Source organism: Lates calcarifer, linkage group LG21 (assembly GCF_001640805.2).
Source record: "Lates calcarifer isolate ASB-BC8 linkage group LG21, TLL_Latcal_v3, whole genome shotgun sequence".
In the NCBI taxonomy this organism is placed as follows: Eukaryota; Metazoa; Chordata; class Actinopteri; family Centropomidae; genus Lates; species Lates calcarifer.
This window is the reverse complement of record NC_066853.1, coordinates 27,538,562-27,553,022: the sequence shown is the minus strand read 5'-3', so window position 1 is coordinate 27,553,022 and position 14,461 is coordinate 27,538,562. Positions and strand designations below refer to the sequence as shown.

The 14,461-nt window shown below is 37.3% G+C and overlaps 1 protein-coding gene across 1 annotated transcript in view; it reads left to right on the top strand.

The window, feature by feature from the left end:
* sez6b (seizure related 6 homolog b) overlaps positions 1–14,461 on the top strand; it is a 166,666-nt gene that overhangs the window by 116,309 nt on the left and 35,896 nt on the right. The window contains exons 5-6 of the mRNA XM_018700932.2: positions 10,354–10,539; positions 12,294–12,462. Coding sequence (XP_018556448.1) covers positions 10,354–10,539; positions 12,294–12,462 — 355 coding nt within the window. The remainder of the gene's footprint in view (positions 1–10,353; positions 10,540–12,293; positions 12,463–14,461) is intronic.

The following is a 14,461-nucleotide window of genomic DNA, read 5'->3' as shown; positions in this document are numbered from 1 at the left end:
TATTACTTTCTCCTGCAGGATAGTAGAGACAGTCATTTCCATGCTTTCTTTATATTCTTTGCAGGTGGCCTCTCATCCGAGCACTTATTCATAAAAGATAACTCTGGGATATAAGCCTTATTTTTCCAATGTAAATGATGGGGACAAAAATCTTGGCAATCAGTCCACTACTGAGGTGTACCCAGAACCACTACACATCTGCTACAATGTAAGCAAACTGTGCAATCATCCAAAGTGCATCATTATTAAGTAACTGAAAAACATGGCCTCTGTGTTCAACACATTAATTTGTAAGTTCTGGAATGAAATTAATTCCTAATGTCTTCCATCCATCCATCCATTATCTATACTGCTTATCCTGTAAGTTACAGGGGGCTGGAGTCAATCCTAGCTGAAATTCGGCAAGAAGAATGGTACACCCTTTTTGCCACTGACAGTATCTGATTAAGGATAAGATTCCTACAGAGATAAACCTGTTTGACACATTTGAGAGTAAGTTGTTTGACCATAAACTAAGAAAGACTAACCATAAACTATGAATTATCTGTGTACATATTAAGATATATTATAGAAGGCATCAAAGAATGTTTGGAAATGTGGCTGTGCTTAGTGAAGCATAAAACTCATCCAGTTTAAGGGAGTTGAACTTCTCCCTTAAGACAGAGTCACACTGAAGATAGATCAGTTCCATTTGCAACTCCTGTTGTGCTGTTTCAGAGTCTTGTGACAGGGGACATGACACTAACTGAAGTGACTTGTCAATATTTTCAAAATCAGAGAACCAACGGCAGAATTCTCTGTGCAGGTATCTCATCACATGTTGAGGGACTCTTACAGAGTCCCAAGTGTGGGGGGAAATGAGCGAATGATTTGTTTGAAATTTGTCTTTCATTTGTCAAGGTGTCTTTTTTCCAGTGCGAATATAACTTAAATGACTCAGCTTTTTTGTTTAACTCACTGGTTAAGTCTTTGTCAATTAGTTCTACATAGCGAGTCACTGGACACAAGAGACCCGCTGTCTCTAGCATGCATTATTTCAAAAACTCCCCTTCAGAGAAAGGCTTGCTGGCTTTTGCTTATTTGAATGCCAGCAAATAACTTACCTTGGTGCTTGACTAGGTAGTTGTCCACTCCTTAGTAAACACCTGTTTTGTTAACACTTGTTTCACAATTTTGTACCAATATTTGACAGACTGGATTAAAAAGCCCAGCGGGCCATATATGGCCTTTTTAAAGTAAAACTCAGTAAAGGGAAATGTGAGTTCTGTCAGGCTAAGCTGGCAACACATTTGATTGGTTTACAGATAATTGCAGGTAAGGCTGTGGTTCAGATGCTGAACTAAGCAGGTGTGTGGTGGGTTTGCAAAACTAGTAACATACAGTAACTGGCTGGAGAAAAAAAAATCACCACCATTGTCATTTCCTCATTTTTGCTGCATACATGCCTAGGTTTGGGGAAGATGTAAATGCACCATACCTCATTGGAAGATAAGTGCTTTTCTGCTTGAATTCTTATAGACATGTTTGTAAGATACATCATCACTGAGATGTGTGTGCACACAGCAATACAGTCAGAGCTGGACTCTTAAAGGTGGTGGATAGTTGTGTGCCAAAACTGGAGAAATAAGTAAACAATAAATGCCAGTAAGAAAGCTTACACTGTAACTAATAATTTTAAGAGGAAAGAAAACCTCAGCCACCATTCATCTCTGATCTGAGTTTTTGCGCTAGCATAAAACATCTGGCACATAGCTTATTCAGTATGTGGTATAGACTATAGCAGGATTTTCATCCATGTATATATTATGAACGTCATAACCAGAACAATTGTGCAGCAGTCAAACAGCAGGAATGTTAAAAAAGAAAGTGTTTTAACATCACTTGTGTTGGGGGTGTTTCTCTGCCTTTATCCTGTGCTGTCTGTTGACCTTTTGCAACACACAGTTCATGCCTTACCTATAGAGCTTACTTATCTAGTCTGTGTTACCATTATCACTGCTACTGGCTCACTGGAGACATTAACTTACTAACTTTCCAGTGGTTTCCTCTTTTACTAGTTTCCAGTGGCCTAAATATCTTAAATGACACTGTCCATAATTAAGCTATCATGAGATAGTGGCCAAGAATTTTGAGAAATGTTGGAAAATTTAATGCATCATTATTAAATAATTGAAAAACATGGCCTCTGTGTTCATCATCTCAATTTGTCCAATCTGGAGAGAAATTAATTCTTGAGATCTAATGTCTTCCTTCCATCCATCCATCCATCCATCCATCCATCCATTATCTATACCACTTATCCTGTAAGGGTCATGGGGGGCTGGAGCCAGTCCTAGCTGAAATTGGTAAGGAAGGGGGGGTTCACCCTGGCAAGGCCACCATTACCAACAGATAGATCCAAATACATACATTCACATGTATTTGAACCCAGAATCTTCTGCAGAGACAGCAGTGCTTTGCAAGTTACTAAAGAAAATACTTAACATAAAAAATTAGGCTTTGAAGAAAAGTACTCCTGCACTGAATTTGCTACTTGGTTGTGGTGGCTGATGATTGGTATTATTATTATTATTGTTGTTGTTGTTATGACACAGAAAAGTAGGCTGTAAATTCAGCATCTCAGATTTTCAACTTTAGGAAGGCTGTCTGTCTGCTGGGCAGCTAGTATGGGTTTATTAAAGATTACTCTGCTTGTTGATGAGAGAGATGAAGAGTGGTGAGACTGAACCAAAGCCATAAAGTTGTGCGCTGTAATACCAAAACAATGAGTTGAAAGATGCTAACAGTCTCCATAGACCTGAAGATATAGTTTCAGTACACATTAATGATGTGCGATACTGCAAACTTTGGTATCGATTCGAGACCAAGTAAATACAGGGTCAGTATCACTGATACTTCTTACTTATAAAAGCAGCTTATGACAGGAATAAAACTCTGCATCGTCTCTCTCTTTGCATTAAAATGGTCGATTTCAGTATATCAATATAAGTATTGGCACCAAATACCAACCACTGACTGCTTAAATTTTAAATTACATCTCTATTTCAAAATCCCAGAGAACCCTAAGTAGAATACAATACAATTGATGCAAATGATGTAAAGTGGATTTAAGAGCAGCATGCTTCATCTAATCACTAGATTGAAAACACTGATTGTAATTCTCCTTCTGACTATTGCATTACAGCAGGATATTAAACTAAATTTGAGCAGTGGAAGGACCAGCTCAGTCTATTCCATAGATAATTAGAAACCATTGACATGCTGACAAATTAATTTAAAAGGGCATGTATCTAATATTCTTTTAGTCATTATGAAGATGTAATTGCAGTAGGATTCTTCCATTATTTAATTATGGGAGGAAGTCAAATAGTTTTTTTTTTTCCTTGCATTAAATTACTGCCATATCAGAAATTAGCATGAATTGCAGCACACACAAATAGGTGGGCATGTAATTGAGTCTGTCAAGCATAAAAAGACATGGGGTGATCTCCTCAGTGACAGTTACACAGTGTTTAGCTGCAGAGGGAAGAAAACACAAATGCTTGTATACAAAATTCAGACCTCCTGTTTTAACCTTTATTGTTTGTATGTATGTATTGTTTGTATGGGCTGTTCTTTCATTCATTTTGCCGCTTAATGGCTTATGACTTAATCTGTAGTAAAGTGGTGATCTAGTGCAATTGTACTTTGTACAAGCTCCATCTTGTGGATGTTCTAATATCTACTTCCAGCCCACGCAAAAATACTTATATTAATAAATGAAGAAATGTTAGGAAACAATAGCCTGCCAGCCTTTTTTAATACTGCCTTGGAAAGAGCTCATTCTCACAGAGAGTTCCTTAGGTTTTATGGCTTACCTTTTTGCCCTAACGTGCAGTATTAAATGTGTGTCATTATGTAAACAGTTGTGTTCCTCTCTAAACTATGTCCAATCACTCCAGTTTGCCACAGGTAGGCTCCAATTAAGTTCAGGAAGGGTCAGAAGGGTCAGAATCCTCTTGTCAATGAGAAATTTCGGTTTTTGATACGAATAGTGGATAAAACATTTATCCATTTATTATTATTATTATTACAAATCTATCTGAAGATTTCTCTTTAAATGACGACAAATTACAATTTAAACCATTAAATACAACTTGAATGTAGTTGAATGTATCCTGCCTTGGGATCTAAATTTGTACCTTGCATCCATGTGGTCCCTTTGAGTTTTATAATATTTAAATTATATGCAGGTTTTAGCTGTGCAGTAAATCACCCCTTTATACAGACTCCACATTTCAAAGTGCAGCCCCACCCGACACAGCAGAGGTTATGACATTGTGTGAAATTGAATCTCATCACTGAAGAATATTTCCCACCCACAGTGTCCTGTCCTATACAAGCCTGTCACACCCAATTATTTTCAATGAGCTTCACTGAGTGTGGCGTAAATGAATCTCCTCTGTCAGTTTCTTTATTGATGTCCACACATGGAGAAAGCTGTATCTATTTTTCATCAGTCCATGTAAAATGCAAGACTGCTAATAGACCATTTGTCTCTGTTGGCAAAAGGAAATTTTACAGCACTATAAAACAGAACATCTGCAGGGCTTTCTGGACACAGTACAGTAACCTGGAGGAGTAGAACCTTGTTCAAAAGACTGGGACTGAAACCTGGAGATATGTGCTATAGCACTGTTACTTTGTATTATGAGAAAACTTAAATGCCTTAAGCATGTAGACAACATAAATACTAGAGTTTAGTCAGAGAAAGAGATTTTTGGACTACTTTTTTTAAAGCAAAATGCAGAGTGTTCTGATGAACTGAAGCAACAGAGGGATGAATATCTTGATATTTAGTCCCTTGTTGGGATTAAACTCCTACATTTCCCATAATGCAAATCAGTATGTTTTGTTATTCCCTCCTTGCCATTATAAAAGTCCTCTTCAAAAACAACTCAAGATCTTAATAGCTTTTTACAGAGCTTTCATATGTATTTTATGTTCTTTAACGGTGGATGTAGTCTGTATGGAGATGGCTCTGTTAACGTGTAAGCTGCTATTGATTTCATTTTTAGCACTTTTAATTCCTGACACTGTAAAGAGCAATTTAATGAGATAAACCAAACTCATCGTTCTCTTATTGACTTTTTCTGGGGCTGTCAACTTTATCCCATGGTTTTCATGAAACAGATGGCATTTGCTCAATGTATGGGTCTGTGCTGCAATGGTATGTGTTGGCAACTGAGTAAACTCTATCCAAATTATAGAGTTAAAACTTAGTTGGGATTGTTTTAGTACTATTTCCAAGTTCAAGTATAATAACTTGCATTAAGACACACCACTGGTTTGTAACACAGACAACTCTCCAAGCTCAAACAGAAATCAGCCTAATGACATCATCGGGGTTATTTTCTCAGACTTGACAAAGCAATTTGTCATACGACTTTATTGTTATAGTTCACACTTAATGCTCTCAAAGCATCATTTTGATTGTTGGATCATTGCCAAGCTGGACAGTTGTTGAAATATGTAGACCAAAGTGCTGGACACCCTCATGCGAGCAGGCCCAAAACAGAAACATACTGAATGTTGATACACAGTATTTGGATTTTGGATTGGACAGTGCATAATTGTAGAATTGACAATGCTGATCATCTGATTGCTGGGGCAGAGCATGAAAGTGGGGGTTGCCCTATATGATAGAAGTCGCTTCATTGGCTCATTGACCCTTGGGGAGTGCATGGGTGAATATAGAGAAGAGTTGCATTTTCACTGCAACATAGATTAGATCACCGTCTGCCAACAATTTGTTTCTTCCCTCATTCTTTTCTATTTGGCTGATCCTACATCATTTGTGGCCCTCTGTTTTGTGTATGATCTCTTTGTGAGTGTTTCTCTACCTTCATTCTCTCATTCCTGCTGGCTATTTATCATAGTTGATGGCCTCTAGAAGGCATAGAGAAGAGGTTTGCAGCCCCAGTGGATAATCCTCAGTCTTCTCCAACTTTCTTTTCTCCCTTTCTTTCTCCCTGTAGATCTCAGTGAAATTGGGACAATGCTGAAAATGTCTGGAATACAGTTAAATTAACATATATTGTTTAAACACCCCTCTGATATAATGTCAGCTCCTCCTTGAATACGTCTAGTTGCTCTGTCAGTATTAATATGATTATTTTGATATCATATGTGAGAGCAAAGAAATGATTCTGCTGTCATACTGGAAGATTTTATTTAACAGCCAAAAATAGATTTAGTTTAAGTTAAACAACATGACATAATCCACTGTAAAGAGGATACTTTAATAAAGAGCAATTAAAGAACAATTTACTTTTATCCCTGTCCTATTTAAGAGGACTAAAGCACAGACTATTGGCACCAATGCACCAAAAAGCAGATATACAGGTGGTGAACATAGTAGAGCATTTTGCAACTAAAGAGGGGTTGGTGGCCATACACAAACCTAAATAGAGAGTTGGTAACTTAAATTCATCAGGTAGACATAAAACAAATCCAAATGAATGCTCTCCATCTGCTGCATGCTATAGGCAACTGTAAAAAGTTTATACCAGTCAAAAAATTAGCTATCGTAGGTTTAATATTTATTCATTACATTTGTTCATTTGTCAAAACCAAGAACTAAATCTGTTAAATAAGGCAAAGTAAAGAGACCAATTAAAGAAGTGCAGTGAAAGTGCATAATAAGTGCTAGTTAGGGTGTTAGAGGTGTTGGGAGAAGAGGTGTTCTGAATTGAATGCCTTTTATTGTCATTATACTGAAAGTACAATGAGATTGGAGAAACACTGAAAGGGAGAGCCGCGAACCGCTGCGTCTGTGCGCGCCGCCATCGTTCATCTGTTCCCTCATCTTCAAGAGATGATTCTTGAAGAGGGATGCCTCTGCTCTGATAGCATTTGGGAGTTCATTCCACCACAGTCTGGACTGCAAATGCCTTGCATGCTGGAATGGCAATGCCATTCTGCAGCTGCAACTGTGGAGCAGCTGTGGCTGCAGTGTGGAGACCCTATTGAACTGTGTCAACTGGGTTTAATAATGAAAGTATTAAGATTATATTTATATCTATATCTATATCTACACACACACATTTGCCTGTGTGACCAAATGACTTGGAGCGTGGAGTCCAGAAACAGAGCTGTGAGATGCATTAATCTGTGCAGACTTTGTCAGCTCCTCACAGTAATGCGAGGCCAATGGTCAGCAGAAATAAATGCTCTGAGGGATCAAATGAGATTAGAGAGAAGTTTGATCTTAGCAGAGCCATTCCACATGAAAGCTGTATAACAGGCTGCAAAATAAATAAATTCAATTTACATCCGCTAGCTACAGGGGACCATTAAACATCTCAAATTATTGCTCGTTCTCTGTGATCTACACTGTGGCCACAAGTCCTGATTAGACACAGTGCAGGCCAACATTTTCTCACAGTGGTTGTAGAGAGCCAGCTTATGGCCAGTCTGAGGCTTGTGTTAGTTTAGCAGCACATGAACAACAGAGGAAGCTATGATACATTGATCAGCCTCAAAATTAAAACATAATAATAACATTGATCATCAACCTAAAATCAATGTAGAAGAAGTCCAGTTGCCTTCAACTTCAGCACTTAAGACTACCATGACCTGGATGACTGAAAACCCACACAGACATTGATTAAGTTATGTACATAGAGTTTGATGTGCAGACACAAGTATTTGTGATGTTGCTGTTTATCCAAATTAATGCATCTTTCTCCTTGGCATGCAGGACCTCTTCCAATTCTTTTTGTGGCAATTTTTTTTTTACTGTTTTCCCCATTTGTATGTGTTTTGGTATTTATTGCATTTCTGGATTTGAAAAAGGTTTCCATTAGGGGTAATCACATGTGAAAAGGTACATATGAAATATATCTGAGGGCATAATAACTCAGCTTTTGAGTCATTATGGTCATTTTCAAAAGCAACGCTGTTGTTAAACGACAATCAAAACTAGTTCATAAGTGTTATTTTTAAATTTTCATTCTACTTTCTCTGTGCATTTTCAGCTTTTATATTTTGCTACTTATCTTTCTTCTTTAAAGGCACAAATGTGTTTTGAGTCCATGTGATCCACTGGACTCAAGCTTACCAGCACACTGTAGGTCAACTTGTGCCCCCTAGTATTAGAGAGAAAGAAATAAAAGCAGTGCTTATCAATAACCTTCCATTAAAACTAAAACATGATAAATGGCCATAAGGTCTAAGAAGACAAGACAAAGTGATGTAGCATATAGGAGCCATTTTTCCGCTGTGAGGCAATTTGTCTCTGTGAAAGCTCCCTGTTAGCACCAGTGTTATGATGCCACAATGCTACCATGATGGCTCTTTTATCTCTTCTAGTCTCCAGTGAGCCTGAGAGTTTCATAGTTTTTGGTTGGCCTGGATATTAATAGCTACAGTGGACCATGGTAATGACTAGCTCAGGGAGTGATAGGACACTGTTTCAGCAGCTGCTGCTATGGCAGCTTTAGTCTGGGATGATGCTCTAATGAGAAATACTATAAAGACCAACACTGCTGTTCTTATCTCTGTTTCTGTGAGACACTATAGTGCTGGCATCATCCCTCAGCCTTAACAGAGTGTTGGAAATGGTGGAGGTCATAGGTTGTCATTTATTGGCCCTTTTAATCTCCCTACATATTTCCTTGCCTGAGGCACAGTGCTGTCCCCAACAGACAAAATCAATAGCAGCTCTACTGCCAAGCCATTCAAGGGCCAACAATAAAACTAGGACAATTACAGTGAGATGGATCTGAGACTTTAGCACAAATATATTATTAATTTATTTGGCCCTACACCAGGAGGCTGAAATAAGACAGATCACTGGCAATTTAAAAAAGAACAAAAAACAAAAACAAAAACAAAACAAAAAAAAAAAATAGTTAACTGGTCACCAGAGAGCCAGCCTGGACATGTTCCCCACACACTGGCAGTGATGTGACAGGCCTTTGTAGAAGTGTGTGTGTGGGTGTAAATGCTACCTTACAGATCCGGCAGGAGGTATCCACAGGGGGTACATTGGTACACTAAATGTCACTGTGCTGTTGCTGTGTATTTTTGACTGGATATGTTTTTGAACTTACAGTATGTTTAAGCAGACAGCTTAATTAAATATAATCAGATTTTTAGTTTGACAGTAACAGACAATATTTGAGCATATTTAAAGAATCTCACCTCTAGAGCACACTCCAAATGCAATGCAATTTATCTGCCATGAATGCTAAATAATTGAGTGTGGTTACCAAAAACCTAATAATAAGATCTTGAATTATATTCTTTAGTTTATTAGAGACATGCCTGCATGTATTTATTATTCATTTTTTCAACTGTATTTGATTATATTTTATGAGAACTGATTTTATGTATGAGATGTAAACTCAGCTCTTCCACCTTGTTTATTTATTGCCTCCATATATTAAGTAGAATGTACATTTCCACAGCGCTATTCAGTGCAGTAACAGTCTGTCTCACCACTGCTCACCACTCTGCAGCACTCTGAGAAAAATTTTGTTAATCAGGTTCCTACCAAAAGTTAGAACAGTCTTGATTGTTTCCCTTGGGAAGTTTCTGTATTTCTTTTATTCCTCAGGGCTATTCTCAGTGGTTAGAAGTGGAAAAGGTGACATGACAAATTCTCATGAGTCAATTTGAAACATAAAGTGATGACAGTTGTATTGCTTGGCCACTGATGATTGTATACTCACACAGTCCAGATGAAGTATATAATCTGAGTTTTTGACTATTGAAGTTAATGGACTTTCTGCTGTAGTAATGTGCATTATACTGAATGTGCATCATTATAGAACAGGTAATGTTTGTTTTTGTTTTTTTTTTTTTTGGTTTGTTTGTTTTGAAACCTGCCTATTGTTCGGTATTTGCCTCAATCTCTTGGATTCTGCTCTTGAAAATGCAATGCCTGACATTCAGGAGCATGACATCCACTCAGGGCAGAGGCTGTGCTTTGCAAAATGCAGCTTTTCCCCCTTCCATTTTCACAGTTACTGTGCTAGTAACCATGTCTGAATGACACACCACCAAAATATGGATGAGTAAATTTGCAAAATTGATACAAATCAGGACACTGATTTGCAAGTCTTTGCTATATACACTCTTGCACTGGCTTCAGTTATTTTTGCTACATGCATCCCACTTAAACCCCTGACCAAAACATTTTATTAAATAATATCATTTTAAATAATTTTATTTGAGCTCTTGGGGGCTGTATGGAATTTGGCAGGAAGCTCTTTTTGCTGTGACACAAGCCTCTAGATTTTTTTTTTTTTTTTGTCTTTATTTGTTTAATTTATTCTGTCTTTTTCGTTTCTCTCTGTGTCTCTGCAGTCTTCATGTTGAGCTGTGTCTTCCCCCAGCGGCCACTTTACGGTGATGTATCAGTGAACAGTCTCCATTCTGGAGGGGAGGCTTTCTTCTCTTGTCTGAATGGCTACAAGCTTCAAGGCCCCAACGTGCTAACCTGCCGCAATGCTAGCACCCCCTACTGGAGTGGCAAAGAACCACACTGCCTAGGTAAGGTCATCACAACCTGGAGGAAACACAATGAGCTGACCCTTTTTTCTTTTTTTTTAAAACTAATTTTGTATAATATTCTATATTATATATTTGATATAATATTGAATAGAAAATATAGATATAGTATAGTCAGTATTATTAACCTTATTAGCCTCTTCATTTTGTTATTTTAATCCCTTTAATTTGACTTTGTTTTTAAAATAAGCAATATAACAAAATAATAACTCATTTAATGTATTGTGTATTACACCAATAGTAATAAGATGAATAGATGATTACTTACACTAAGTCATAAATACAAAATAATGACAGAAATGTATTTATAAAACCGTTACCTTTCTTTAGCTTTAGCATTATCTTAATTATTAGCATCAATATTATGATTAGTGTTAGCATTAAATCTAAAATAATAATACATGTATCTTAAACTAAAAAAAAAATCATCTAGTAGCTTTTTATTATTATCATTTTTTAACAATATCAAGATTATTAGGAATACAGGCATAACAATTGGTATACCAGTGTTGTGGTATTTTGTATTGTCAGTATACCTGGCCCTTGGAGCCCTGACCTCTGCTTTTGCTAAGACTTAATGGGTTTTACTGTTACTTTCAGCTGTTCTATGCCAGCTTTTCACAGTTCCCATCAACATCCGTCCATCTATTATCTATACTGCTTCTCCTTTAAGGCTCGTGTAAAGCCAAACCCAGCTGACATTGGGAGAGAGGTGGGGTACACCCTGGACAGGTCATCAGTCCAGATTGTATGTGTGTTCCAGGTATTACTCATGTTGTGGGGACCTAAATCTATTTACAAAGTCACATTATGGGGACTTGTCTTCCTTATGGGGAAAAAAGCCCAGTCCCAATAGTGTAAATCATAAAAAATTTAAGGTGAAAACATGTTTTAAGGTTAGGGTAAGGTTAGGTGTAGGTTAGGATTAAGTAAGTAGTGGTTATGGTCAAGGCTAAAGACAGTCTCCAGGAAATGAATATAGTTCAATCATATGTCATATGAGTGTGTGTGTGTGCGCGTGTGTGCATGTGTCAGAGCATAAAGCTGATGTATGGAGGTGTGAATACTGAGGGCTGGGCAGGATGCCACTGGGTTTATTCTTCCTGCTCTGCTTTAAATAAGCTTTGTCTACATGATTAACACACATTCACACACATGTACACATGCCGTGCCCAGCTCCTCCCAGTCTACGTGCTGAAGTGTCCTTGGGCAAGATACTGAACACCAAATTGCCCCTGAGTGTATGAATGTGTATGTGTTAGAATGCTCCCTCTCTCTCTCTCTCTATATATATATATATATATATATATATATATATATATATATATATATATATATACGTTGCAAGTATGCATATGGTATGCATATGTGCGTGAATGGATGAATGTGATCTGTAGTGGAAGATTTCCTGTATGCGTTAATAAATCTGAGCATATCTCTTATGATGTTTTCTTTTGGTTTCCTCCATAAAAAGTAAACAGATTGTCTTGCTATTTTCTGTTATCCACACACTGCAGGAAATGCTGAGGTTCATTAACAGAAACTTAACAGCACTGAAGAGACAGCAGAGTAGAGGCGATTGATTGACAGTACTTATGTTAAGTTTAATCTGGGTAAATAAAGTTAATCTGTGATGGGGGAGACAGTTGTCTCACCACAGGTCTGTGAATTTGGTTGAGATTCTGTGTCATTTGAACATGAAAAATCCAGTGCAGTTTTTCTTCTCACTCTCTCAGCTGCCTGTGGTGGTCTGATCAAGAACGTCACAGTGGATCGGATTATCTCCCCTGGTTTCCCCAACAACTACAGCAATAACCTGACCTGCCACTGGCTGCTGGAGGCTCCTGAGGGCCAAAGACTTCACATTCACTTTGAGAAGGTGGCTCTGGCAGAGGATGATGATCGGTAAGAAGGACATCCTGCTTTTGCATGAGGATGGTTGGACATGAAAACACAATTTTACAGCAAAACAGCATTTCTGAATTGTAGTTCTTCATCTAAAGCCACTAAGTGTGCAGTTTTACATTTCCAACTGACACCCCTCAATATGTAAGAATTATTTAATACAACACATAATATAAAAATATGTACCTTGTCTTTAGAGACCAAAGTCAGAGAATATAAAATGATGAGTACATTGCCCAGTTTATGTTTTTATTTTCTATTATCTACATTGTCTACATTATCTATTCATGCAACTAACATATGATTATCATTTTTAAGGTTAAATATAGGCACTTCCTCATCCATTTAACCAGACAGAGAAGGCCAGAATCAGGGGTGGGAGCCCACAGTTGTTCTTCTTGTGCCAAGGATTTGAGCTAGTATATGCTGGGAGGCATTACTATGACTGACTCACAGGCTGGCAAGCTCCTGATTGATGTGTTAGCAGAGAGAGAGTACACAAAAAGGCTGTAGGTGAAGGGCTGGGTAGAGGGTAAAGGAGCAGAGAGTAGGAGGAGTAGGTGGAGCAGAGAGGTTTGCTTGAGTGTCATGCAGGCACTAACTCAATTTTAATAACTTGCACACATATAACACACACAGTGTACAGCATGTGTCAAAAACCTGTGCTTTATATGCTCAGCAAACACTCCAACCACCTCCCTGTGACTAACACTTTGTAAACAAGAGAAAACATTTGAACATATTTGCACAGCAGATAACCATTTTGAAATACACAGCAGACAGAGTTGCAATGAGAAATCTACAACAATAATTTAATGGTGAAATAATAATAATATCATATTTATATTATATTATATTTATATATTAGACATTATATAATAATATTTTGGCTATAGTTAAAGGTAACTCAAGACTTCTTATGGGAGCAGTAAAAATCCCACAGCTTGTTTTAGGATTCACCAGATTGTTTCTCTGCCTCTCTCTTTTTTGCATCAGTGTAGGCATTGTAATCATTTTTGAGGTGGATAATTATCTGCTTAATTATGCTTTCTGTCAATAATCAGTAATAACTGATTTACAGCAGGCATCTCATTAAAAATATGCACACACAAGTTTTGTTCAATAAGTCTTTTAAGTTTCAAAACTCTCAAGTCTTATTCCATATGTGTAGACTTTGAATGTATATTCAGTTTATGAGGCCTCTAAACCTAATTTATCGCAGTGACTTCAGGTTACAAATGTACACTCTGAAAGAGTTTCCATGCTTTCATTTTGATCAATGCATTTAAAAGACAACATGAGAACAGTTTAAATGATCTGTCCTCCTGTATGTCTGCAAAGTCATCAGCAAAATTTTAAAAAATCAAAATCAAAATAAATAAATAAAAATAACTTTAAAATTTTATGTTCTAAGGTTATGTGGACCTCACTTTGCATCTGTAGCCACTAAATTAGGTTAAATGTTTTCAGCTTTTACCCAGATTTTGTCACAAGGGAAGAGCAGTTTAAAAATAATTTCCAGGTGAATTATCAGTTCCTAGGCATAAAAAAACATAGCGTGTTCTACTGGCACAGTTTATACTAAGTAGGTTTAAAGGAGTTTAATTTGTTTACTTAGCCTCAGAATTAAGGGAATAGAGATAAACGTACGCAGATTTTGGCTGTCAGGATCAGCAAGGCCTTTTCTGTTGGCCTAAACACTGTCACAATCACTGAATTACATTTTCATTTATTTATTTTTTTTTCCATTAATACTATATGTAATAATAAAAATTGTTCCCAGTAATCTATTCTCTTCATCTCATTTCATTTCTTCTTGGTTGCACCGCTTCCAATACGGTCTGTTTATGTTGGAGCTTTTATCCAATCAGATTTCAGCCTTGTCTTGCCAAGTTAACAGAAATCTGCCTTGAGGCCTTCAGAATCAACAGTGCAGGCCCCTGTAATTTAAAATGAATGGTGATGAGTTTGTTGCCTCGCGCAGGGAGGGCTTCAGTGG